Source organism: Eucalyptus grandis, chromosome 10, assembly GCF_016545825.1.
Source record: "Eucalyptus grandis isolate ANBG69807.140 chromosome 10, ASM1654582v1, whole genome shotgun sequence".
NCBI lineage: Eukaryota > Viridiplantae > Streptophyta > Magnoliopsida > Myrtales > Myrtaceae > Eucalyptus > Eucalyptus grandis.
In genome coordinates, this window is record NC_052621.1 from 13,719,906 (window position 1) to 13,747,116 (window position 27,211).

The 27,211-nt window shown below is 40.1% G+C and overlaps 2 protein-coding genes, 1 long non-coding RNA gene and 1 pseudogene across 4 annotated transcripts; 2 read left to right on the forward strand and 2 right to left on the reverse strand.

Annotated features, from left to right (window-relative positions):
- The first annotated feature begins 373 nt into the window (after positions 1-373).
- On the forward strand, positions 374-2,805 carry LOC104430435. Of its 2 annotated transcripts, none has more exons than XR_005546855.1 (3): positions 374-686; positions 1,969-2,085; positions 2,329-2,805. It is a non-coding gene; the product is annotated as an uncharacterized LOC104430435 (long non-coding RNA). The 2 variants fall into 2 exon arrangements; XR_722612.3 differs by having other exon boundaries at positions 375-686; positions 2,307-2,805.
- Positions 2,806-5,010: 2,205 nt separating this feature from the next.
- LOC104423602 lies at positions 5,011-7,544 on the reverse strand. Its single transcript, XM_039303417.1, has 2 exons — positions 7,406-7,544; positions 5,011-7,287 (listed from the first exon to the last, which is right to left on the reverse strand). The coding sequence occupies exon 2, from the start codon at positions 7,251-7,253 to the stop codon at positions 5,202-5,204; it is 2,052 nt and encodes a 683-aa protein (XP_039159351.1). The 5' UTR covers positions 7,254-7,287; positions 7,406-7,544; the 3' UTR covers positions 5,011-5,201.
- LOC104423581 lies at positions 7,434-17,168 on the forward strand (annotated as a pseudogene).
- Positions 17,169-23,123: 5,955 nt separating this feature from the next.
- Positions 23,124-25,247, reverse strand: LOC120288717. The gene has a single exon (XM_039302828.1). The coding sequence runs from the start codon at positions 25,245-25,247 to the stop codon at positions 23,124-23,126; it is 2,124 nt and encodes a 707-aa protein (XP_039158762.1).
- Between the last annotated feature and the right edge of the window lie 1,964 nt (positions 25,248-27,211).

Genomic DNA, 27,211 nt, shown 5'->3' on the forward strand with positions numbered 1-27,211 from the left:
TGACGAACATGTTACTAAATACGCCCCACAAAATCCGCTCTAATGCCGGTATTGTAGGAAATTCCTGGCTGATGCAATTAGTGCAACAAGTTAGAGTCTCATCAACTGCAATTGAATGTCAAATTTCTAAAGAAGTGCGGTAAGGTAGGGGTGTCAAAAAAAAAAAACCGACCCGACCCGAACCGACCCGACCCAAACACAAAACAAGTTGAGTATATGTGTTTCGGGTCTTAAAATTGTTCGGGTCACAGATACAGAACAAGCAAAGAAATATGTTTCTGTTCGGGTCAGGGCCGAACAATGTTTCGACCCGAAACACGTTAATTCCAAATTCCAAACAAGCTGAGAAACACAAACACGTTCCGATCTTTTACCGCTAAGAAACACAAACACGTAAAGAAATCCCTCATAGTCTTCGGCTCTGTCTTCTTCTCCGACGACTGCGCCTTCTCGTGGATTCCGCTGCCGCCCTCCGATCGACGAGCCGCCGCCTCGCCGTCGCCACCCCTCGTCTCAACGCCGGAACCCTAGCCGCCGCCGAATCAATCGATCGTCGCCGTCCGTCGCCGAAAACCCTTCCCCTTCCCCTTCCCATGTTAAGGGTCGAGCTGAAATTTTGACGTTTAGGGTTCGAGTTCTGTGGGAGCTGTTGTTCCTGGAGATTGGACAAGTCTTTGGCCGTGGAGGTACGCCATTCATGCTTCGTCTCTGCGCATAGCTTTTGCTTCTTGAATTCGCCACCGTTTCTTGCTTTTTTTCCACCAATGGCTCTGCCTCTTGGGTCGAGTCCACTCAGTCCAGGACAGCAGCACCGGGCTCTGTACCCATCTGCGCGCGCCGGGTTCCCCTCTCGTTCCGTCCTCGGTTCGGGTTCTTGGGTGCGTCGTAGATCGGTTCCTCTGTTCGAAACGCGATTCTCTCGCGATTGCGATCGAGCGGATGATAGTCATGCAAATGTTCAATTAGATTGCATTGTTGAGTTTAGAGATGTTATTTGAGATCAAGATCGTCTATTATCTGTATTTCAGTATAAATAAGTCCAAGTCTCTAACTCATTAGCTTTCTTCATTCAATAAACATGATTGGTTCTTCATAAACCATAAATATCTTTTTTCTGTTCCAGCTTCAACTCAACTCTATTTTAGCCCTGTTTTGTTCTTTATGCGATCTGTCGCTTCTCCAACTAAGTCAACTGGTATAGGAGTTCTTGTTAGAGTTATTCCTACATCATGTCAGGAGCTTAATATTTGTACTAGGGCTCAATCCATGTGTATCAAGAGTGAGTACTAAGAGATTCCACCGTGTGAAATAGCTTGCAAAAATCAGCAACATTTACTGACTTTGATCTTGCTGATAATAGGACAGGCAAGCTAATCGAAACATCCTGCTAGATCATGCATCAAAATAGCACAGAAATGCACAGAAGAGAGCCGCCTATAGGAAATAATGGAACTTTAAGAATACTGCCACGCACGCTAGTCAAGAATACCACTTCCCCTCTGCTTAATGTACGATTAATGTGCTTCCACAATGAAAGAAACAGATAAAAGACATTCTACATACACAGTAGTAGTGGGAGAATATAGTCGAATGCTTTTTAGATATAAAATGCAAGAGAAATCAATAGAACCATTGGGGAGACAGGGTGAGTAGGTTAAGTTCTATTATGCATTCATCTGTAAAGTTTAAGAGAAATTTACAGATGTAAGTGTGGGTTATAGTGTCTACAGATTTTAAGTTTTGGGTTGAGACAGGGTGAGTACTGAATCTTTCCCCAATCTGGTTGACCTTGCTGTGTTTGAACTGGTGCATGAAGCTTGTAATGGAGGGCATGCTTTGCACCATAATGTGCGCTTCCCTTATATGCTATAATGATGCAATACAATGTGTTTTATACATTGGAATTTTGTTCTATCACTAGATCTTTTATTGGCTTTGGTCATGACATAATATTGTCTTTCTGAGCAGAGACCAGCGACACACTTAAACTCCATCTCAAGGACATTGGGTTAGAATTTTCTTGGCAAAAATTGCACTTGCATCTGGAGTTTTAGCTTTCCTCTAGCTCTACACCTGTATCCAAGGGTATGTCTCTTTTAATCAGGTTCAGTAATGGCATTTCCAAGTCTTGGTTGAAAGCAATTCTTTGCTGTCCATCCTTCCCTGATTTATAGAAGATTGGTGTACAGCCATTTATCAAACTTTCGATGTCTTGTCTCTTCTATTTGTCTTAGCAAATATCTCTTCCTTTAGGAAAGAGTGAGAAAGATTATAGTTACATAATTATTTTCTTGTAATTTTTGAAGGCTAATGATAATTTGCACCCAGAATTGTAGGAAGATGTTTGAGAGGAATGTGTGAAACTTGGCCTGTGGATTCCGTAAAGGGAAAATTTAGAGCTCTATCGCCGTTTTGCCAAGAGTCAAGCACCTCCAGTAGAGGTAACCAGAACCAATGCTGCCGTTCCTGATGCAACATCTGAAGTTTTGAGTGATGAACAGCTCGCTTTGTTAGTCCACACGTTATGGGTATTGGGTGGGCTGATGGAACTCCTATGAGATATCAATATGAAGATTTGTGTGAAAAAGATTGAGGGCTTGTGGTTTTGTTGCTGCAGTGTATGGTAGTAATTCAATTCGCAATTAGGGGGTAGTTGATGACTATGGAAACATGACTGTTGCATTTACTGTGAGGCCAAACTCAAAGCTTGCATGTTCTTCTCGATTGTGGGTCGGGGGTCCTGGGATACTGATCTTGATTGCTGGTTCATGGAATAAATTCTCAGTTAAATCAGAGTTTAGAACATTTAAAATTAGTCCAGTTGGAGCTGTGTGCTTATCTGGTGTGGGTCTCTTTTTTCGTGGATTGGACCGCGGGACATATTGCATAGCAGTCGGCTAGTTCAGGTCATTAAAAGGGAGAAAAATCTGCAAGATAGCATTTTTGGTTGTCCAAGCATATATAAGCAAGAAATCCCAATTACCAAGAGCTTCGTACATATTCAATGGTATCGATTCTGCCATTAGATTGGCATTCAGGAGCTCGCATCTAGCTTGATACGTGTTGAGCGATTTTCTAAATGGTAATACCTAGTTGAAAAACAAGCAAAACAAAATGAGCGATATTCTTAATTAAGGTAATCAGACTTTACAAAGACGCAGAAAAACAATAAATAAAAAAATGACTTAAGTGTAACTCGTATTGGGTTAAAAATACTTACATTTTAAATGGAACAAATAGAAAAAAGAAAATCCAAGACTGGATGGGTTAGGTACCCATTATGCAAGTTTAATGTGTTTCGGTCGGGTCGGGTAACATCAAAACCCGACCCGACCCGACCTGTTTACACCCTACGGTAAGGTAAAGTTGTTGATTATTATACTCTTGGAATATTTGGTACCCTTTGCGTTCATGTGAGTTATGATAAGCTCAATGGGAGGGTAAAAAAGTGCATATTTTTAAACTTCATACAAGTTGATTAGAGTTATCGGTTGTGATGCTCGAAATTAAATTCACCTATCATGAGTAGAATAGTTACAATTGATGAGCCTTTAATACTTTCAAATAGGAGTGATTGTGGCGGTATTTAATCAAATCTAGATGATTTTTCAGTTCAAGATAGAGTTGCAATTAGAAATCCTAAGGTAGAAGGTATTTGTATGGTAATCTATATAAATGATAATTTGGAGCAAGGCTCCACTTGTAGAGTCAATGGAGACTGTAGTTGTTGAATTTGATAAGGTCTAAGTTTGATCTTTTGATAGTTATTGATGCAAGGGTGGTTGTTTGCGAATTCTTATGTAGTGGTTAATGTTGCAAGTAGAGTCGGCATCTTGATAAGGTCCACGATCATGGAAAAATTTAAGTGCAGCTTAGACTTGGAAGATCTCTATGATAGTGGAGCCTATGAGGGGCCGTGGGAGAGTAATAATTTCTAGGTTTCAACAAAGCGAATGTGACTTGACTTAAATATTGAGTTAAGGTAGAGATTATTAAAATATGTATTAAATTTGAGCTTATGAATAAAACCTAATCTAATGTTGCGCGAAAATACAACCCGATGTGCAACTCTCGAACGTGACATGCTAAAAGAATCCAGGACTAATTTTCCTAATAAAACAAGAAAATCATCTTCCTCGTCCGATTTAAGAGCCAGCCACAAGGTTTCCTAATTTAGATGGAAATATATATTTATATTCAATCGTGGGTTTGGGTCTTCCTACCGCTGGTGCATAATGGTGTGCCTTGCGTTTGCAATAGTTGGGCACTAAAGCTACAGCTTCTTCGTGAATTTTATCATGAGGGAATCCGAGGGCGTTGAAGGGCTAAGATATTATGTTCTACTTTATGAGTTTGAGAGAGATTATTTCACAATGTGTAAGGTTTTAGGTAAAATTGGATGCTGAGATATATTGAAAGTATTCAAGCTAACTCGAGTATGGTTATAATCTCTATCACATCGCTTAAGGAATCTTGTACTGCTCTCTCCATGGACTAAGTCACATTGACCGAACTAGATAAATGCAATGGTGGATTTATTTCTTTTTTCTGCTTATTTTAATATTGGATCGTTTATTTTGTGCAACATCTTCCTTGCTTTTATAGTAAATCCAGCCTAGCTGTACAAGAAGAACTTTACTTGAGGCGTTCATGGAAAACATAATCCGGACGAAATCAAACCAAGGTTCATCAGTTTGGTTTTGGTTGGGGAGTAAAAAGAATAAACAAGTTGGCTTGGTTTAGTTGTGGTTTACAACTTTACGTTTTGCCCATTTCATTTCAGCGTTTGGATGGGGTTCATCAATATGAAGAATACGTATTAGAGGAGGTGACTGATATTCTCTAATTTTTCACTTAAAAATGTTACTTTCTATTAACAGTACAACGTTAAACTTGTGACGCGAATTGTGAATCAGGGCACTCGGATGTAATTGGTGTGAGCTTCTCTCATTTGGTTCAAAGAAGTGCACACAGAATCGCAGGATATTATAGAAAATGAACAGCTAGAGCTCATAGGGAAGGACACTATTAACAATGCACAGTCCGAGCAAAGAAGCAACACTCGGTTACAAGAAGAAACGCCACACAAAGGTGCAAACATAAACAAAGTGAGATTTGCAATGGAATTCGCACGTAGGAGTCTCATCTGTTGCCGACTCGGAGACTTACTCCCATCACGTTATGTAATGATCGGTTTTCTTCTAGGGTCGGACTATTTGGAAATGTTCGCTTAAGCCAAAATGTACCATCAATAGCCAAACCAGGGTGACGAGTTCTCCTCCTGTGCTAAGTTGTTGAGCATGCATATCCGGTCGGCAATGGATCGCGGCATACGCCAGCAATTCCACCCACACTTCGCTCACGATCACCCATTTAGTCTCCCCATATTTCCTCAACTCTTTAGCGAGAATACCCGCATCAAAAAGCACAGACTTGATTCCATCTCCTTTCACATCAGCTGACCTCGCTTCTGGTTTAACAGAAAGAAGAATTTTGCAGGCATTTTCCGTCATTTTGTTCGCTTCACTCTTATCAAAGATATCTTCACGATTATCACTGAAGTACTTGTCCGTCTCTGCGCAAGTGTATCGAAACCTTATTTTGCCAAACCCAGCCACTGCAGACATCATAACAGGTTGTTTGATCATAAGATGAAGCATATAATCCGATAAGACCTTACTATTGACACGATGATTCCTAGTTTCATCATTGTCCAGGTCGGTACTTTCATCAGTGTCGGTATTGTAACAGAGCTCTGTGGCAACATGCCATAGCAAAAGGCTCTCATCATAATCAACATCACGGATGAATGGAAGCAACTCTTCACAAATTTGCTGTGTTTTAGAATGCTCCAGAGCCCATTGACCTCGAGCAGCACGTATCTCCCTTATGCTTTCCAAATCATTTGCATAGGATAACTTACGTTTCATCTCATTAAAAATCAGTTCACCTAATTTGTCGCTGTATGGTTCCACCCATCCAGGCTTCGAGTCCTTCAGAAATTTCCCCAGAGGGATGAGATCAAGGGGTTTCTCAATCCATTCTGGCCACTTTCTTAGCCGAGAATCTATCAAATTGTACTGGAAGATAGATTTAGACCATCTAGCATGGAGAATATGCAATGCAAATGATGAACCTTCAGATCTGAATTTGAGGAGGAACTCAATGAAGCTGCTTCCTATAGACAAACATCTGCGATGTTCCTCACATATCCCTAAATGAGCAATAGTCCAGTCAGAGCAAATGAGCATAATAAGAGCTACAAATTCCAGGCCAACAGCTCCGAGGAGCAAGGTGTATGTAATCAGTATATCATATTCGTCAAAGTCATGCTTGTTCAGGACATAGAAAAGTGCAAAAGCAGTAATGATGGAACCAATTGAGATAGTACGGGAAAGAAATCCTATTGGATAGTAAACCACAAGAGCCTTGGTATAAAGGACGTCATAAAAGTAGTTGAGCTCAGCCTCAATGATCCGAAAAGCATCCTTCGCGGTTCTCCACCTGAAAAATTCCCTGCTTCGGTTACGTTCATGGAAGTTGAAGGGGAGATCTACAAGGACGCCTATGAAGTATAAGGAGTAAAAACATGCAGCTTTTATCACTTCTCTGTCGTCCAATTTGGTTTTATCTTCCGCTCCAACATCTTGGGATTCGATATCGGGCTCCGGCATCATCTCCATTGAAGAACGGATATTCAGCCTAGCATCAATCGACGTAAGCAAGAAGTCACGGAGTTTACTGAAGCTTGCAATATACAGAGCGCGTATTCTCTCTATGTACTTTGTGGTTCCACCAATAAACATGAGGATGGTTGGGACAATCAACTTGTTACTGGGCAGCGATTGATAAAATACATAGCCTGCAGCAACTAATTGGAACAAGAGATTAAGCAAGTGCCTACGCCACAGCTCATTGTCCTCGAGCGCGAAAGCGGTTATGGTGTCAGGTCCTCCGAGGTGTAGCAGAAGAAATGGAGCCCAAAATGCCATAAGGTCACCATATGCATCAGCCTTGGATTCTGAAGGGCCACCAGTGAATTGGGCTTCGGAAATGAGTCCAAGGGCATAGTCAGCGACCAAGTTAGCAACCAAGTAAGCTGACCAGGTGAGCCTCACGATCCACCTTTTTGAACACCTCTTGCGAAAGGGTGCGAAAAATATGAGAAAGACTTGCAGAGATAAGCTCGTAAGGATCGGCCCCCGCAGATTGAGTTTCATCCATAAATTCTTGGCTTCTGCAAGAATTTTCATATTGCCAATTTTATTCTCACTCTCTCACCAGATCCTGGAAGGAAATCTTTTAGACAGCATGAGTATCACGGTAAGGCAACAATAATAGATATGCAAACTGGAAAACACGATAACAGAATAGGTGACCATGGAATGCATAGAGTCGATCATACCTTGAAATTTATTTAAGATCAGATAGGAATGGACATCCTGCTTCAGGCAACCGAGTGTCAAGCAATGCGTAGCTATAAAGGAGTTAGAAGTGACAGGACTTGGGCTGAGGTCAGTAGTAAGAGCAGAACTGGATTCAGAGAGAAGCTGGCGGAGTGCAAATAAAACTAAGAGAATGAAAAGCAGAGCGCTTTTGACTGTTGTTCATGATGGACATTCTATCCTTTATCTCACTTCAGCCTTTTTTTATTTCTCTTTAACCACTCTTCTCATTAAAGCATGGTCATCCCACCTGTCACTGTTCCGCGTCCCTCAGGAGAAGACGTACCAGTTTGAAGCCGAGAGAGAGAGAGAGAGAGAGAGAGAGAGAGAGAGAGAGAGAGTCTTCTTTTGTCATCTGGTGCTTCTTGTGTACGAGCTTAACACTGTTTGTTTCCAATTTTAGCTTTAGCCTCATTCACATTTCTCTCTTTTTCATTGTCTTGCAGGTTCTCATCGTCCTGACAAAGAAGAAGAAAAACGAAACCCAAGACTAACAACAAACAAGAGACTTCACAAGCACAACTACAATTCAGGCATTGACAACTAATTATCCTAAGGCATCACACAGTTAACAGAGTTCAGAACATCATCCAAGCTCGATGTAGTAGCTTCATTCCTTTGCGAGAATGTGCAACTCAATCGCATCAAAGCAAATTGGACACTAGTTCAGAACTTCAGATGGCAAACAACCAGAATACCAAACCAAAGCAAAAACTCAATGCAATGCAAATCCAGTCCCTAACCTTTAAAACTAATTCTGATCAACAACAAAAATAAATTTGAAAAATCACGATGAACACTGTTTCCGCGTGATGCCGACCCTAGAATTTGAGGCTTCCAAGAACACTGTTGGAAAAATCTAACATTTATTAGTCTAGGTCATTTATAGCTGATGTTGCAGCTATAGGCATCGTATAGGCCACTTAGAGGAAATTTAATGTTTAATTTGGATTACAACTGCTTTGCATCGAGCCTTCGTTGTAAGATTAGAGTTAAGGTAGAGGGAGCGCCACGGCGAAGCACTTGCTTTGTTAGGCTCACAAATATTTAATTATTTACGGTTCCTGGCCTACAAATTGCCTCTTTTTGGACTCAGTTCACTGGTTATGAAGGCCACTTTAGCAAAGATGGTTTGACTACTGTATAAATTTTCCTCTTTTGGCCACATTACATCCCAAAAGTTCTTTGCAGTATAGTCTTCAGTAAAACCATAACCTTTAAGTGAGCTGTCGCGATGCCTCTATATCTAACTTTGTGGTGCTTGATTACTCTACAGGTGATTCTCATTTGTATGGTTTCTTCTCTCTCACCAATGAGACATTTCATTATACATTCTCGTAAGGCACTACTCAATGACATCAGCCCTGCAGACAATCGTCGGGTTCCTCCTCTAAAGTACGTACCTGGAAACCTATTTTTGTTAAACGGTTTAATTATCACGCTTGGGGAAAGAATACAGTATGTTCAGCTTATCATTTCAGTTTCTCGTATGCAGATATGAATACTTTTCGGTCTGTTGAGTGACGTTCCAGACTTAAAGTTTACAATAGATGGAGGCATAAACTCTACTGATGAAGTAAAATTATAAGTTAGTCCAGTTACTTTTAGATTGAAGTATTGAACTTGGAAGCGGACATGAATGATTGGCCTCTATATCATGGTGATCGATCTCCTTGATCAATAAGAGGAGGCAAAGCGATCTACTTGTCTTGTTTATTCAGTATATATTCTGCTTGACTGCAAGCATGTCAAAGTGAGAAGTGGAGCTTAAGTATATAATGCAACGTTTTTTAAGCAATCTTTTATGAATGTGGAAATTGGTTTATGTACTTCACATTCTCAATGGAAAGTTTGATTGGGAACAGTGTTTTAATTCATGTCTGTATCTAAGGCGTAGTGGAGCTGAGTTGAGTTGACACAGACTATTAATTTAATTCAACTCGTATTGAATAATAGAGACTCGATCATTATCTTATGAAATATGAGCCTCGGTCAGTTAAGCCCAAATACGAGCTTCAGCTTAAACTCAAGTTTTATAACAGTATAATTGATAATTTGTTCTGTTTAAATGTCTTGCAATGAAAACAAAAGATGAATTTAATTACGAGATTAGGCTCAGGAGCTACTTGAGTTCAAAAATTGAACTCAAGCTGACTCAACTTAATTATCTAGCAGCTCAAACTTAATCGAGATCGAACCAATTAAGCTGACCTTGACTAGCTCATGGATAGATTGAGATCTTGATTTGGTATTACGTAGTCTAGGGAAACTGCCGTTTTGTTTTGAGTTTGTGTAATAATCTGATTGGTAAAATTTTTAGCACCATCATTTGAAATGACATTCGTGACTCACCAATTTTTCATGGATATTTGTGAATACTGGCGAATGCGGCATTGCTGGAAGGAGCTCATGGTGCAATGGTTGGACGAGCTGCCTATAATAAGTACGTATGACACAACGAAGATAACTTTCATTGGTCCATCCATGTCTTCACATGGTTAGCAGATAGGGCTTTATCAAATTCTTACGTAAAGGTGCTTCCAGTTCTGCATTAATTGCTTCAGTAAGTTTCGCCATTTATCTTTGAAATTTGTAGGCCATACTGCAATAGGATGAATAATCCAAGGGAATGTTTTATGATATTGAAGAAGGTATTATTTTTTTATGATATAAAATGCAACAATAACGATCATACTTGATTAGATGTTTAGCTCAGTTAAGCGGTGCTCGCTTTATGGTTGCAAAATTTGTTCAGTGATTTGATATTGATTATAAATTTTAACAGCCCATGGCAGACTTTGGCATATGTAGATAGTGCTGTTTATGGTGTTCCAAGCAGTAGGGTCACGCACCGTCAGGTATAATTGTACTTGTGGCTGGATATTATTATCTGCTTAGTCACTGCCTCTGGTTTGCTTCAGTATTTGCCTCCTCACAGTTTTCCAATTCTCAGGTCCTCAAAGAGTATGAAGTTTATGGAGATGCTGTTCTCGAAATTTATGGAAAGAAAACAACTCTGCGTGATTTGGCGAAGGTATGGATGGAGGAAATGGTTTAACTAGATAATCTCTTCTTTTTTGTAGTGTTATAGGGGTGGATTTTAGTGGCCTTTGCTTTACTATGCGACTGTTGGAAAAATTTAAGATCCATTAGTCTAGGCCATTTGTAGCTGATGTTTCAGCTATGGGCATTGTAAGGGCACTTATCTAGGCATGACGTTGGCGGAGAGTTGTCCAGCACCGAGTGTGACATACTAATTTTCAATCATGTTTTTGATTAAACGAAATGGGCTTTTTTCGACGCATCTATAGCATTTTTTTCTGAGCTGATCACTCACGAGATAACTAGTCTATCAGGTGAAGCCGTTAAGGAATCTAAATGCAACAGACTTGAGAATTCGACCAGAAATCAACTACTCGACTGTGCTAATTTGCAAGGGTCAATACGGCACCGTCAAAATCAATCAGAGACCAGAGATAGGTCGGTTCGACAAGGCATGTAATTAAAGTGTGGGTGATTTCACCTAATTGCAAAATTCTCGTTGAACATCACCAAACCGATTTTTTTTATCGTTTCTGTACCATGTGCTTGTATTTGAAACCTCGAAATTTTCACGACAATCGAGAGTTTCCTATGAGTCGAAGATGCACAATGTGAATAAAAAATAATTGACCACGGGTTAAATGGGCTAAAAAAAATTCTTAAAAACTACTCGATAAGTTAGGTCATGCTAAAATGGCGTCCGATTGAAATTAACCACGAAATTGAACTCAATTTCAGAAATTGAAAGTTCTGTCATATCATGATTTATTTTAGGAACGTCGACTCATTCTCCGAAGAATTTTCGGCGAGTTCGGATTTTCGGCGAAAAATCAAAATAGGACGATATTGGACCGGTAAATTCGGATGGCCATTTTTGGGTGCATTTTTGGCCTCCAAGTTGTAGCATTTGGTGAGGAAAAGTGTAGAATTGAATGTGAGCATCTACCATGGCATTTTGGCTATTGAATCGGGGTCATTTGGAGGGGAATTGAATGGATTTGGAGGTGAAATGTCTCAAATTCGTAGGCCCCGGGGGGTGGGGGGCTGTGTCACGCCCGACCCTCAGGCACGCATACATCCCTTACTTTTGGTCGATTTAAAAATGCGATATCCTAGGACTATGTATCGCCGACCCTTTCATTTATATATATGCACATGCAGAAGCGGTTATAAAATCCCCAGACAATAAAGCAATGGGATATACAAGTAGGACTAGGAAATTGAACCTGAAAACCAACACCCTTATGCTCATATACAAGCCATACTAAAACGATTGGTTTCTACTCAAATTGATTCTATAACAATCGTCATCAGGATCCTACTCTGGATCATCTTCGGGGTTCTCCTTCACGTACTCCTTTTCAGGTTCCTCAACATGGATCTCCTCATCAGATTCATGCTCCTTAGGCTCCTCATCCAGTCCCGAAATGGTTATTCAATAACCACTGAGACAACGTCTCAGCAAGTTCTACCTCCTAAGACCCGATTAATAAACTAATACACCTTAGGGCTGCCTACTCACAACATGAGTTAGAAGACTTACCTTGGCCTCCGATTCCACCTGCATATTAGCACAAATCAAATAGGCACCCAAGCAATCACATCACAGATCGAATAGGCACACATCGATCTAATCGACTTAGTCGATTTCATATCAGGAAGACCACTCACGGTCATCTCCATTCAATCATTCAATTCACAACATCAACCCAAGGCAATGAATCACATCAAGTCACACTCAAATCGAATCATCAATCAATCGACCTAGTCGATTACATGTCAACAAGACCATTCACGGTCCTTTCCACTCAATCAATCAATTCACGACAATCGGATCAAGGCAAAGTTCAATCGACTTAGTCGATTACATAATCACAAGACCACTTCCGGTCATTTCAACTATTCCAACTCAATTTACAAATATGAATCACGGTCCTTAGGACATAACTTGCTATAGGTGGTAATCTTGGCTCCACCAAGCAACTTTCAAATATTCAATGGCTTTACGGTCCCACTCGACCACTTTCAAGAATCAATGGCTTTACGGTCCCACTCGACCACTTTCAAGAATCAATGGCTTTATGGTCCCACTCGACCACTTTCAAGATTCAATACTCAACGATTTCTCAATGAAATAATTAACCACAACCATTTAGGAATATATCCTAAATTCGACATTCAATCAAATTTTGCACAATTCAAAGCTCAAATAAATAAACGGACTGCGCCACGAGAATTGGCACGAGATTTTGGTCGTCGGCCATCTCCATCTTAATTTCCGAAAAATAAATAATTAATAAATATTAAAAATTCAATTTAACTCAAAATAAAGCCCAATTAAATAAACGGACTTCATCACGATCGTCAGCATAAACTCCCGGTCACTGGCCATCCCGTTGAATTTCCGGGAAATAAATAATTAAATAATTAATTTCGAAAATTAATAAATAAATACAATAAATTCAATTTAGCATAATATAAAGCTTAATTAAATAAACGGTCTGCACCACGATCATCGGCATAAAATCCCGGTCACCGGCCATCCCAGTTGAATTTCCGGAAATAAATAATTAAATAATTAATTTCGAAAATTAATATTTAATTCCTAAAAATACCACCTAGGCCCGAATCGCTTAATTAACACCCGATAAGGGACGGGAAAAATCCTAAGAAGCATCCAATAAATACTACATGTAATTCTCTATCTAATTACACTAATCACACCACTAATATGCAAAGCAATTAACTAATAATCACTAATCAATTCTAATCTAACAACCTAATTACACTTAATTAACACTAATCAACCTTTAAGTATAATTAGCGCACTAAGAAGGCATTAGTGAGTAAAACTCACACAAAACGACGGGCTCGACGCGAGGATCGACTTTCCTCAAAGCGGGCCGAGCATCCGGGCTCGGGAAGGCGGCCAAAAGGGGCCAAAACCCTCTGCGATACCCATTTCTGCACTCTCTGTGCGCTGTTGGTTGGGGGCGAAGGAGGGCGGATCCGGGGCTGGTTCGAGCTGGACAAGGCTGGCGGAGGGCGAGAGGACTCTGGTGAGGCCGGATGGTGGCCGGAGGAGGTCGGGCGGCGGCCTGAGGTGGCCGAACGAGACCGACCAGAGGCGAAACAGAGGCTGGACAGAGGTGACAGCTCGACAGGACGAGGCGAACGGCGGAGCGGCGGCGTGCGGTCGAGCAGGCGGCGGTCCGACAGCTCCGGCGTGACTGCAGCTCCTTCACCGACGATGGTTGTTGCTTCTGTTTCTGCTTCCGTTTCTGTTTGAACCAGAGGGAGGAGAGGGGCGGACGCGCGTGGACGGCAGTTCGGCGGTGAGCTTGGGTGCGCGCGAGCAGCTCCGGTGGCTTGCGGGCGTGTGACGACGGCGGCGAGAGGCGGCGACGGCAGCTCGGTCTTCGGCTTCCATGGTGTCGAGCAGCCGAAGAGGAAGATGGGGGTTCGGTCGACGAAGGAGAGAGAGAAGGAAGAAGAAATCAATTTCCCCTCTTCCTCTCACACTCTCTCTCTCTCTTAGGTCAGCCACACGTGGGCCACCACCAGCTGTCTTCCACCCTTCAATTTTTGACAAATATACCCCCTTCTAGAAGCATTTAGGTAGGCCAAAATATGGGGTAAGTGTGGCATACGAATTTTGCTAGGTTTTCTTTCCAATTGGGCCTTAATTCCTCTTGAATTAAATCAAATTGACTCCCATAATTTCATTCAACACCTCATCATTCCAATTGGTATTTTCCTTACCAATGTAGCCCACTTGTATCCCAATTTCACAATCCATGGCTTCAATTGAACGTAAACGGCCCTATTTATCCAGTCGAAATTAGAACCCGAAAATCTGGATGTCACAGGCTGCTCAACATTTGGCATCAAAGTTAACTTGTTGGAGAAGATGGGGAAGGAAAAGGGCTGTGGATAATGGCCGGTAACTTTGGGAGCCAAAGCATGATGAAACTAGATATTTAGAGTGGACTTTTGTGGCTTTTGTCCCCTCTCTAGTAGCAACCTCTCCTTCTTCTTCTTCTTTGCTGCCTTGATCTCCATTGTTGTTGTCTTTGAAGAAGAAATCCAACAAGAACTAGAGGAAGCCAAGCCAGCCTCCAGCCGTCAACCGCCGAAGCCGCATGCTCGCCCGAGCTCACCAGTCGCCCGCATGCCGTCTTGCTCTCCCGTGCGACTCTAGCTTGCGCCGTCCCTGCTCGAGCTGCCATCCCGAAGCCCCTGGCTGCTGTCATAGCTCTGCCTAAGTTCCTTCGTCGCTCGTCCAAGCTGCCGTCGCACCCCTGAGCCGCCAGCCTACCTCCGCCTGTTTGCTTGGCCTGTGTCCCGCCGTTCTGCCCTTCGGTCCATCCCTTGAATAGAGCTGAAATCTCAACTGTGGGCTGAGCCTTTGTGGCCCATTTCCAACCTTTTTCGGACCTCGTTGGGTGTCACCGTAGGCTCGAGTCTCGCTCACCTCTGCGTTGCCATCACTGTGAACTCATTGGCTCGTAAATCCAATGAGTTTACTCTCTAAACTCTATTTAAGGAGTTAATTATGCTTAGGGTAGGATAAGATTAGGCTAAGCTTGATTTATGTGGTTAGATTAGTGTAATTAGTGATTTAGTTGGTTAATTAGGCTTATTAGGTGGTTAGATTAGATTAGTTAAGGGTTAGTTAGATTGTATGATTTAATTAGCTTAGTGCATTATTAGGTGGTTAGATTAGTGTTTAAAGCTTAATTAGTGATTTATTTAATTATTTAATATTTTCCAGAAATCATACCGGGATAGCCGATCGTCAGAATTTTGTGTCGATTGCTGTGGTGTAATCAATTTATGCAATTGAGTGCTAATTTGTGCAATTGAGTGATGATTGTTGATTTTCAGTTATTATTTCAAAATTATGAAATTTTGATATTTAATTAGAAAATATCGAGTGTTGGGTTTTGACACCAAAATTATTTTTAAGTACTATATCAAATAGTGAGATTTTTAAAAGGAAATATATCAATTTTTAAGGTTCAATCTGACCGTGTACCCACACAGGATTATTTTACCGGGTGTTTTTAATACAAAGAAAATAGGCCAAACACATTATTTTAATTGAGGCATTTGAGTGCAATGCACGGTGTCCTCGGCCGGAATTGGATGGTCGTGTGACTAATATGTGAACCCATTGCGAGCATTTACGCCGGACGATGCTCTTATATGGAATGCTCCTGTCAATGGATGCCGGTCGTAGTAGAGGCTGGACCAAAGCTCCTTCGGGAATGCCGTTTAGAGGTAGACGTTGCCGTGTTCAAGGGATGAGACGATGCTCGGCTATGCTGAAAAACCGCCGAATGTCGAGTAGGTCGTGCCCGTGGGGCCGTAATCAATTGGAACGCATGAATGGTTGAGATAAACGTGCCTGATTATGGGACAAAATTCTATGGTATAGAATGTGACGTGACATAACAATTTGGTCTTATAATCGGGACCCCTGTGATTGATTGAGATATGAGTGAGACGTTCCAATTGATGTGTGCATTTACTATATGCATCTGTTATATGAACTGTACTGACATGGAGGAAGGCGCTGAGGCAAGGTGAGTCTTCTGTGATGCATGGTTAGACTGCCTCTAGGCGTATTACCTTCCTAATCGGGGTTTAGGGCGTGAACTCGCTGAGACATTATTTCACCCCGTCGTGGTTTAACTTTTTACAGGTCCTTAGATGGAGGCTCGTCCGGTTTGTTTTGGACAGCCGCGGGGGTTTACCGAGCAAAGTACCGACGTTCCTGTCCCCGGGAGTCCCTGGCTCCATGAGTTCATCGTGACCACTATTTTGGTCGATGAGGGCTTACCACAGTTGGTACCTCATTGATTTAGGGCGTGGTTTTGTCATGGGCCTAATGGGTACGGGAAGGTCCCCTTCGGGGTTTCGAGGTACCCGTCATTGTAGGCGAGGGGGTAGCTGACCCATCTGATGGTGTCGCGATAGATTCGGATCTCAAGGAGATAGGGTCCGGGATAGGGTTAGCTCGGTAGCCTCTTTTGTTTATAGACTCTTGTATACAAACCTAGCGTGTTTATAAAAGTATGTTTTGTGAATATGGTTGTCATGCTTTTCTATCCCATGTTGGTTGTTGTTTGGGGATTGTTTATTTTGCTTCCGCTTGTGCATGATTCGTTTGGGCAGGCGACGCATCCTGGGAACGTCGCAATTTTATTGACCACCTAGGGGTGTGCGTGCGCTCGAGGTTCGGGGCGTGACATCGAGAGGATTCATTAGCCCTTTGGACTGGTGCCGAGTGTGATGGATCATCTGTTTCTTATTTGGCCAATATAAAGCTTCTTTTAAATAATTTTATTTTTTAACATATTGCAGCCTTTGTTTGGTCTTTTCCATTCAGAGCCCGGAAATGGTTTGTGGAAGCGACAAGTTGATGCAGCTTTCTAGCATTGCACTGTATGTTTGTACATTAGGCTATTCATTTTGACTATATTAAACTTTTGTGTCTTTCAGCCTTGACCATTTGATTAACTTTAATGTGGTCTTACACCTCGTAGACGATGAAGTCTTTCTTTAAGGAGACACTCGATGCAATTCCCGACTGTGTTGGACTCACCTATTGCTAATATACGAGATGTGCCGCCACCTCCATACAAGGAAAGATAGCAAGACGTATTATATGCATAAACATGTTTTTGTTTGTGCAACAGCTCTCTTAGATATCTTTTAATTCCAAAGTCGTTAGGAAAAGGAGAGAGACTTGCAACTATTTTGGGAGGTGGCCTGTCACGCCCCGAACCTCAAGCGCGCAAACATCCCATGATGATCAATTAAAATGCGACGTCCCAAGACACGTCGTCGATCCAATTTTTTTTTTTTTATCTTTTAATTAAACGCAAGTGGACACATTTGATATAAACATCACCCAATCAATCATAACACATAGAGATAGTATAAAGCAAACATTCCTAAAAGTAGCACTTTCATTTATACACTGTTAGTCCTAGGAAGTTTAATAATTATAAGCCTTTATACGGCACTTCTTATCAACCGTCTCAAAAACCTACAGAGTCAGAGTTGACCTAACTTCTCTCACGCAAGGACCAACCAAATGTGATGCCAATCACACTCATGTCTTGGTCCAATGAGGCCCCAAACTGCACGCAATGGTTCTCCATACTATGGGCCTGAAAATATTTAAACAACGACAGAGTGAGATATAAATTTTAGTGAGCTAACGGCTAAGCCTTGATTAGGACACAAATTCATCTCAAAGGTAGCCTAAACATATAATAGCATACAATCTTACCTCGCTTTGGCACATTCATGTATATTAGTACATCACATATGCTATTATCAAGGCAACAAGCATAATCAATAACCAAAACACTTAATTCTCATGCATCAAGCATCCACACGGATTTCGATTATAAGGAACAACCTACTTTGACCCGTTCCATATTATGCCTCACAATTTTACTTCATAATCAAGAGCAATGCAACACAATCATTCACGTGTATTTTGATTATTATGACCCATTGGGCCATGGTCAACACAACAGTCGGTGGTCTTCCGACATAACTGGGTATTGTCCCGTTCCATTGAGCATGGCATTATTTGGAACCTCCACCTAGACGGCATTCCATAAGGAGTATTGGTCCGGCCTCAATCACGAGTCCACATTTGAACCCTCACCGAACATCCGATAGACATCAGGCATCGTCCCCAAACTCCCATTGGGTACGGGTTCAATTAAGTGATCATATAAGCATGTCAACACTTAAGTCAATTCTTATTTGCTGTCAATTAGCCCAGTGTAAAAGAGTTTGACCTTGGAAAATCTTTACATTTAAAAATTCCTGTAAAATAATCACACATGGTCACGTACTTAAAATCAACCTACCAAATTTTGCATGTTTTTATTTTAAAACCACATCGCCCCATTTAGCACATAAAACACAGTGTCCAAACACGATACCTCAAAGTTTGCCGTTTTCTTTTCAAATAAACATTTTTTGAAATTAACATTTAAACTTATGATTTGAGCAATCAATAACATGGCATTACAAAATCAAACAATTATAATTATACATAATTTCACCCAATAAATCAAGTATAAAATTCTACTTAACGGCTAATACGTCATTAATTCCAACTAATCGTGATTAATTAGTGTTAACATGATTATTTAAGTTAACATCGATTAATTACAATAACTGTGATTAATTAAGACTAATCATAATTAATTAGTCTATCTATGATTAACTAAGACTAACCATAATTAATTATGCTAACTCTGGTTAATTAAGCTAATTGCGATTAATTAAACTAACGATGCTTAATTAATCTAACCAAAATTACTTAAAGTAAATATGGTTAATTGACCTAATCAAGGTTACTTAAAGTAACTATGGTTAATTAACCTAATCACGGTTACTTTAAACTAACTACGGTTACTTAACCTCATCATGGTTACTTAAACTAATTGTCCTTATTTAAGAAAAATCTCTCTTAGTCTTAATCTAATTTTACCCATAAACGCAATTAACTTCCTAATTAAGGATTAGGAGTTAACTCACGGATTTTCGATGTTGGCAAGCTTGTGGCGATGATGGTGCAATAGAGTCGAGGATATGTTGTTCCCAACTCTAACGGGGACATGAACGGCGGCGGTTTGGTGAAGTTGAGGCCCATGGCCTCCTTGGCTTGGGGTGGCTTGGTGGTGGTGGCTTGCCACGGTGGAGACAGTGCGAGGAATGGCGAACACGGCGCAGGTGGATGGCGGTGAGGAACAGTCAAAGGTGGGCGAAAATGGAGGAGATGGAGATGAAGAACAAGAACAAGAATAAGAAGAAAAAAAGAGGGGAGGGGGGTACGGTCATTTGATGGAAAGAATGAGGAGAGGAGATATATATATATATATATATATATATATATATATATATTTCAAGATTTTCATTATTAGAAAATCTACAAAATCCCCTAAGACCCTCTCCTCCTTTTCTCTATTCCATTCATCCTTTAGTCCATAAATGCAAGGGCATTTTGGACATTTCACACACTTTTTTATCCAAGTTTTTCAATTTTGCCCTTGGGCCTACTTGCTTGAATTGGGCTTGGTGGGCTAGGCTTGGCCCACTTGGGCCTCCTTGGCCGATCCACATGGCCATGAGCCCAACGGCCCTCGCTTGGCCTAGCTTCTCTTCCCGACGTCCAATTTTCATCCGATAATTCTTTTTTCGAAAATTTTATGCTTGTCGATAAATTAACGGGCGAATGAGGCGTAGTCCAAAAGATTAGTCTTGAAACCCTCGAAAATTCGATACTTAAAATCGAATTAAATTTTATGGTTAAAATCGATCACATGCGACTTTAGTACTACCTAAGCTATTAGGCGGCTTTTAGAGGTTTTTGCGCGGTTGACCTGTGATTGATAATTTTCTATTTACGTTTATGCCTCTTCGAATCATGAACGACCATCAGTTGTCATGTAACTACGAAGGTTCAATTACGTACCATGAGCATAAGATCAATAGGAAATCGATTTATTGTCATTCAATGCAAATATCGTAATCAAGTGGAACCACCCGCGAACTGATTATGTACTTCCATCGAATCAATTTATAATCATTCACTAATTGACTTATAATAGTGTAGTATTGACCATTGTCGATTCTTATGGTCGAGCGATCGATTCCTAATCGAATTCTCTGGTTTTATGCGTTTTTAACCATTTACGGCCTCACCCAATAGATTAGTTAACTTGTAAGTGATCGGTTTAGAATAAAATAGCCATAAGTGCATTGATGAAATGACCATTTTATATATTTCGAAATGGGTCAAATTTCGGGATATCACATGGTTTGTCCACACTGTCATCCCATGTCCCATTTGTGATTAAGTACTGTATAATCAAACAAGTGATCATGGTCATTTTGTCTCAATCACCTGGTATATGCAAATTTCACATTGTTTTTGTTGTTTTCTAAAGTTATTTTGGGGTTCTTTAAGACCAGTAGTCCCATTTTTCCCCCACACTTGCCAAAAAGAGGTGAATGTAATAGCAGCAATCATGTTTAGCTGTTCAGATATTCAGTAGAGAAGCTTTGTGAGGGCAACTGCATTCCCAAGAATCATAATCTATTTTGATTAATTAGAGAAACAAAGAAGTATCATTCTAAAGAAGTTAATAGTGATTTAAAAAACTTCAACATGCTATCATGTATTTATGATTGAATTAAATGACGGAGCTTAATTTAATGCTATTAGATATCAAGGCTAGTCAAGAAGGACTTGGATGTTTACGCCGAGGCACTATTAGATGTTTTTAAGATTAGACAATTGAGAGCTTTTATAAAAAAAAATGAGACTGGTAAGACAATCAAGCATGTGCAAACTTATAGTGGTATGGAATAAAAATTGAAGTTACAATGTTGATTCTGTGTGAAAGGGGTATAGTAAACTACACTAGTGCTAGTGAACTACAAAATGTTACATAGTTGATGAACAAAATATTACTAAACACATCCCATAAAATCCTCTTTGGTGTTGGTATGGTAGGAAATTCCTAGCAGACTATGGTTAGTATGGCAAGCTAGATTCACTTCGACTATCATTGGGTGTTGAACCCCCCAATAAAGTGTAGTCAAGTAAAATTGTTGATTATTCTATTCTTAAAATATTTTGTACCCATGTTATGTTCAAGTGAGTTATGATTGTTGGGGTGTGACTCATATTCCCCATCGATAGGAAGACAAAGATATCCCCAGAGAAGTGTAGTGGAATCGTCTAGTGGATGTAGTCCTAATTTAAGGGTGAATCGGGATAAAGACCTTGTGTCTTGATTTCTTTTTCTCATTTTATTATATATTTTCTTGTGATTGTGAGTCGAATCCTAACAGTGATAAACTCGATAGGAAGATAAGAAAGAGCAATTTCTAAGCTACATACAAGTTGAGTGGGGGCTATCGGTTCCGGTACTCAGAATTACATATACCTATTATTAGCAAAGAAGTTACAATTTGACAAATCACCAATACTTTGGACACAATTGATTGTGATAGTGTTTATACAAATTTGAAAAATTTTCAGCTCAAGATGAAGTTGCAATAAGGAATTCCTGAGGTAGAGGGTATTTGCGTTGTAATTGACACAGACAACAAGGCTTCGCTTGTAGAGCCAACGGAGGCTATAGCTACTAACTTTGATAAGGTCCAAGTTCGAGCTTTTGATAGCTATTGATACAACAATGGTTATGTCTACAAATTCTTGTGCAATAGTTAATGTTGTAGGTGAAGTTGGTGTCATGATAAGTTCTACGGTTAAAGTGAAATTCAAGTGCAGCTTGGACTTTGAAGATCTCTATGGTAGTTGAGCTCATGTGGCTTGACTCAAACATTGAGCTAAGGTGAGATTTTAATAATATGTCCTGAATTTGAGTATGTGAAAACAACCTAATCTAATAGCATGCGATCTGATGTGCAACTCTTGAATGAGACATGCTAAAAAGAGTCCAGGACAAATTTTCTTAACAAAACAAGAAAATCACTTTCATCGTTCGATTTAGAAGTTGGCCACAAGGTTTCCTAATTTAGTTGGAAGTATATACTAGCGTTCAATCTTGACTTTTGGTATTCTTGTGGCTAGTACACTATGGTGTACCTTTTTTGCTTGTGCAATAGTTGGGCACCAAAGGTAACGCTATTTGTGAATTACACGCCGAAAAAATTTGAGGGCATTGAAGCTGATGAAATTTTGTGACCAAAATTTTGTATGCTACTTTGTGAGATTGAGAGAAATTATTTTGCGAGTAATTGTGATGGCTTAACATTGTGCGAGTTATTGGATAAAATTGGGAGTTAGGAAATAACGAGAGTATTTGAATTGATTCGAGTATGGCTATAATTTTCATTGTATTGCTTGATTTATGGTGAAATCTGGTGCTACTCTCTCAGTGGGGTAGGTTACATCAACTGAATATCGTAAATTCAGTGTTTGATTTATTTTCTTTTTCTGTTTATTTTATTGTTCTATTGCGTGTTTTTCGCATCATCTTGCTTATAGTAAATTTAGGTAGTCGTACAAGAAGAAAATGGTTTCCTTGGGGTGTTCAAGGAAAACACAATTTGGACGAGATCAAACCAAGGTTGATCAGTTTGCTTCTGGTGGGGGAGTAAAAAGAATAAACCAATTCGTTTGTATTAGTTGTGGTTTACCTTTTCCTATTTAAACCAGAACACTGTTAAAAAGTCAGAGACATTTTAGCATTTATATTGGCATGATCATTCATACGAAGAATATGTACTAAACGAAGCAATTGATAGTCTCTAATTTTTACATAAAAATGTTACTTTCTATTAAAGGCACAACATTAAACTTGCGACATAATTATCAAACTAGTGCAATTTGGATGTAATTTGCGTGAGCTTCTGTCATTTGGTTCGAAGAAGTGCACAGAATCGCAGGATATTAGAGATATTCAATAATTAGAGTTTTCAGGGAACGACACTCAATAATGTGCAGTCAAAGCAAATAAGCACATCTATTACATGAACAAACGAAACAAAGGTGTAAATAAAATGAGATTTGCAATGGAATTTGTTCGTAGGAGGCTCATCTTTTGCCGACTCGGCAACCATCCATCACTCCACTGAAGTATCCATGGTGCCCCCTTCTACTTGGAATTGTTTGCTCAAGCCAAGATGTACCATCAATAACCAAACCAAGGTGACAAGTTCTCCTCCTTTGCTAAGTTGTTGAGCATGCATGTTTGGTTGGCAATGGATTGCAGCATACGCCAACAATTCCAACCATACTTCATTCAGGATCTCCCATCTGGTCTCCCCAAATTTTTCCAACTCTTTTGCGAGAATACACGCATCAAACAGCGCAGATTTGCTTTTGTCTCCTTTCACATCAGCAGGCTTCATTTCTGTAGGAATAGAAAGGAGACTTTGGCAGGCATGTTGGTTCGTTTTGTTCTCATCAGAGAGTTTTTCCTCAAAGAACCTGTCCATCTCAGCACAAGTGTCTTGGAATCTTATTTGGCCAATCCCAGCCACTACAGACATCATGCCGGGTTGTTTGATCATAAGATAAAGCATGTAATCTGACAAGACCTTACTGGTTTCTCGTTGGTGGTTTGTACTTTCATAAGTTTTAGTGTCCGTTATGTAACAGAGTTCAGTGGCAATGTGCCATAGTAAAAGGCTCTCATCATAATCAACATCGCAGATAAATGGAAGCAAGATTTCACAATCTACCTCCGTTTTAGTATGCTCCAGAGCCCATTTACCTCGAGTAGCACACATCTCTTTTATGCTTTGCAAATCATTTGCAATTGATGCCTTCCGTTTTAGCTCATCAAAAATCAGCTCACCTAATTTGTCGTTGTATGGTTCTTCCCGTCCAGACTTCAAGTCATCAAAAAATTCTCTCAGAGGGATGAGACTAAGGGGTTCCTCAATCCATTTTGGCCACTTTCTCAACCGAGCATCTATCAGTTTCTCAAACCATTTTGGCCACCTTCTCAGTCGAGAATCTATCAAATTGTACTGGGAGACAGATTTAGACCATCTAGCACTTAGTATATGCAATGCAAATGGCGAACTTTCAGATTTGAATTTGAGGAGGAACTCTATGAAGTTGCTTCCTTGAAACAAACTTCCATGATGTTTCTCAGATGTCTCTATTTTTGCAATTGTCCAGTCCGAGCAAAGGATCATACCAAGGATTGCAAATTCCAAGCCAATAGCTCCAAGGAGCAAGGCGTATGTAATCTGTACATCATATTTGTGAAAACCATGCTTGTTCAGGAAATAGAAACTTGCAAAAGCAGCAACAATGCAAATAACTGAGATAGCTCGGTAAATGTACCCTGATGGACAGTGAACGATGCCAGACTTGGTATAAAGAAGATCATAAAAGAAGTTGAGCTCAACCTCAATGACCCGAAAAGCATCCTTTGCAGTTCTACTTCTGAAAAATCGCATGCTCTCGTTGCGATCTTGGAAGCTGAAGATGAGATCCACAAGGAGGCCTTTGAACTTTTTGAAGTAAAAAAACGCCTCCTTTATCACTGTTCTGTCGTCCAAAAATTTTTCACCTTCCACTCCTACATCACTGGACGGCAACGAGGCTATTAAAGGTTGGCTATTAGCTTCCTCCTGAGCAACACATCCTTCCATGATCTTGGCGTGGTTCAGCCCAGGATCAGGAGATGGGAGCAAGGAACCACGGAGTATACGGAAGTTTGCAAGATACAGAGCACGTGTTCGCGCTATATATTTAATGCTTCCTCCAATGAACATGAGGATGGATGGGACAATTAGCTTGTTACCGGGGAGGGATTGGTAAAACACATAGCATGCAGAGAATAGATGGATGAAAAGATTAAGCAAGTGCCTACCCCACAGCTCATTATCCTCGAGCGCGAAAGCGGTTATGGTGTATGGTCCTCCCAGGTGTAGCAGAAGAAATGGAGCCCAAAAAGCCAAAAGGTGACCAGATGCATCAATCGGGGAGTCTGAAGTACCCCCATGGATTTGAGCTTTGGAAATGAGTCCAAAGGCATAGAGGGCGACCGAGTCGGCAATCAAGTAAGCTGACCACAAGGGAGTCGTGATCCACCATTTTGACCGCCTCTTTCGAATGGGCGCAAAAAAGATGAGGAAGGCTTGAAGAGCTAGGCTCGCAAGGATCGCCACTCGGAGATTGAGTTTCATCCATAGATCCTGGGCTTCTGCAAGAATTTTCGTAATTTCCATTTGATCCTGACTCTCTCACCAGATCCTGGAAGGAAATGTTTTAGACAGCAGCACGAGTATTATTACAGGGAGGCAACAGTTACAGAATAGATATGCAAAGCAGGAGAACAAAACAACAGACCGTAAAGGACTTAGGAGCGACGGGACTCGAGCTTGAAATTTGTTTATGATCCGATAAGAATGGACGACTTGCTTTATGTGACCGAGTGCAAGTCAAGCAATGCGCACTTGTAAAGGAGTGAGAAGCGACAGGACTCGAGCTGTGAGATCCAGTATGGATGTTGTTAGGGATGTAAATTATATTTTTAATCATGCTTTAGCCTTTTTTCTTCATCTTTGCCTGTTGTTAGGGATGTAAATTATATTTTAAGTCACACGTTAGACTTTTCTTCTTCCTCTCTGGCTATTGTTAGGGATGTAAATTATATTTTAATCACACTTTGGCCTTTCTTCCTTGTCTTTAATCTCTTTTCTCATTCAAGCATCATTGTTGATTGAAACGAAATTGTCCCAACACAAAGTGCACTGGAATTTAATCGACGACAAAGCTTGAAAAATATAATCACTTCAACAAAACCAAATATAAACAAACTATGACTGAATTTAATTGACGACACAACACTTGAGATAAATATACCTATAAGAATTTAATCAATGATGTGAGTTTGGAAATTAAAAGCGCACTATAGAAAAGCAAAGATAACTCAAAGATAGTAGATTTGTTTGTTTGTGTGTAGGGGCGGAAGTCACAAATAGATGTTACGAATGGTTACTTTACTCCACTATGTTAATGATTACATCTTTGATGATTGTACTAGAGATTGTCAACTCCACTTTGTATCAATTCCTTCAAGTTATGGATTCATCAAGTAGTCGATTTTTATAATTGTCAATACTTTTGTTCATAAATGACCAAAATCTTCTCCCATTGACTAAGTTTATCACATGTCTATAACAACAAAAAGTTGGTCATTTTTTTGTTTAAACATAACAATCATCTCTTATTTGTTAATAGAGAGACAAATAAGTATTATCCTAAAGAAATCATTAGTGACTTCAAACTTCATCATGCTGTCGTGTATTTCTAATCGAACAAGCCGATGAACTTTAATCTAATGCAATTAAAGCACGAAGCCCATCACTTGTTTTTTTCGCACAACGTGAACGATGCGATTCTGAATAAAAAAATAAATATGATCATAGGGAGAAGCTAAGAAGGATATCTATTGCCTTTAATTAGAGAAGTGGAAAGGCAGCCACTTGTCTGTTTAATCCAATGTATAATTTTTATTTGAAGCAAAAATAGTTATCTTAAAAATTTCTAAGCACATGGTGGTTATTGGTGTATGAACATATCGTCTATTTCATTTACTTTTCAAAAAGGATGACGTCGAGCATCGTTAGAAGTATGACATGATTATGACATTAAACATGAATTATTTACAGAATAGGAGTCATGCTAGCATTAAATAAATAGAAAATATAAAGGAAAAGCAGAGGTGTCATTACTTTCCAGGGAAAACATAGCAAATCGCGTTCGTTAGATTAGATGGACATGATAGACAAAAAAAGAAAAAAGAAAAAGATAACATGGGAAAATTATTTTGTTTTTCTTTCTTCAAGGAAAAGAGCACACACTTTGTCACGCCCCGGACCCCAAGCGCGTGCCCATCCCTATCTGGTTGATAATAATTTGCGACTTCCCAGGACGAGTCGCCGACCCTTTCCATTTTATTGCACATGCGGAAGCGAAAAGAAATCCCCTGACAGTAATCATCTCGGGATAGAAAAGAAGGATAATAGATTCACAAACAAACATGCTTTTATATATACACTGAGTTATGTACACAGGTCTATGGCCAAAAGACTACAAAGGACTGGCCTTCCAAAAAGAAGCGGTCCTAACTGACCTACGCTTCCGATCACTTCCTCTCAGCTCCAGGTCCTCCACTTGACGACCCTGA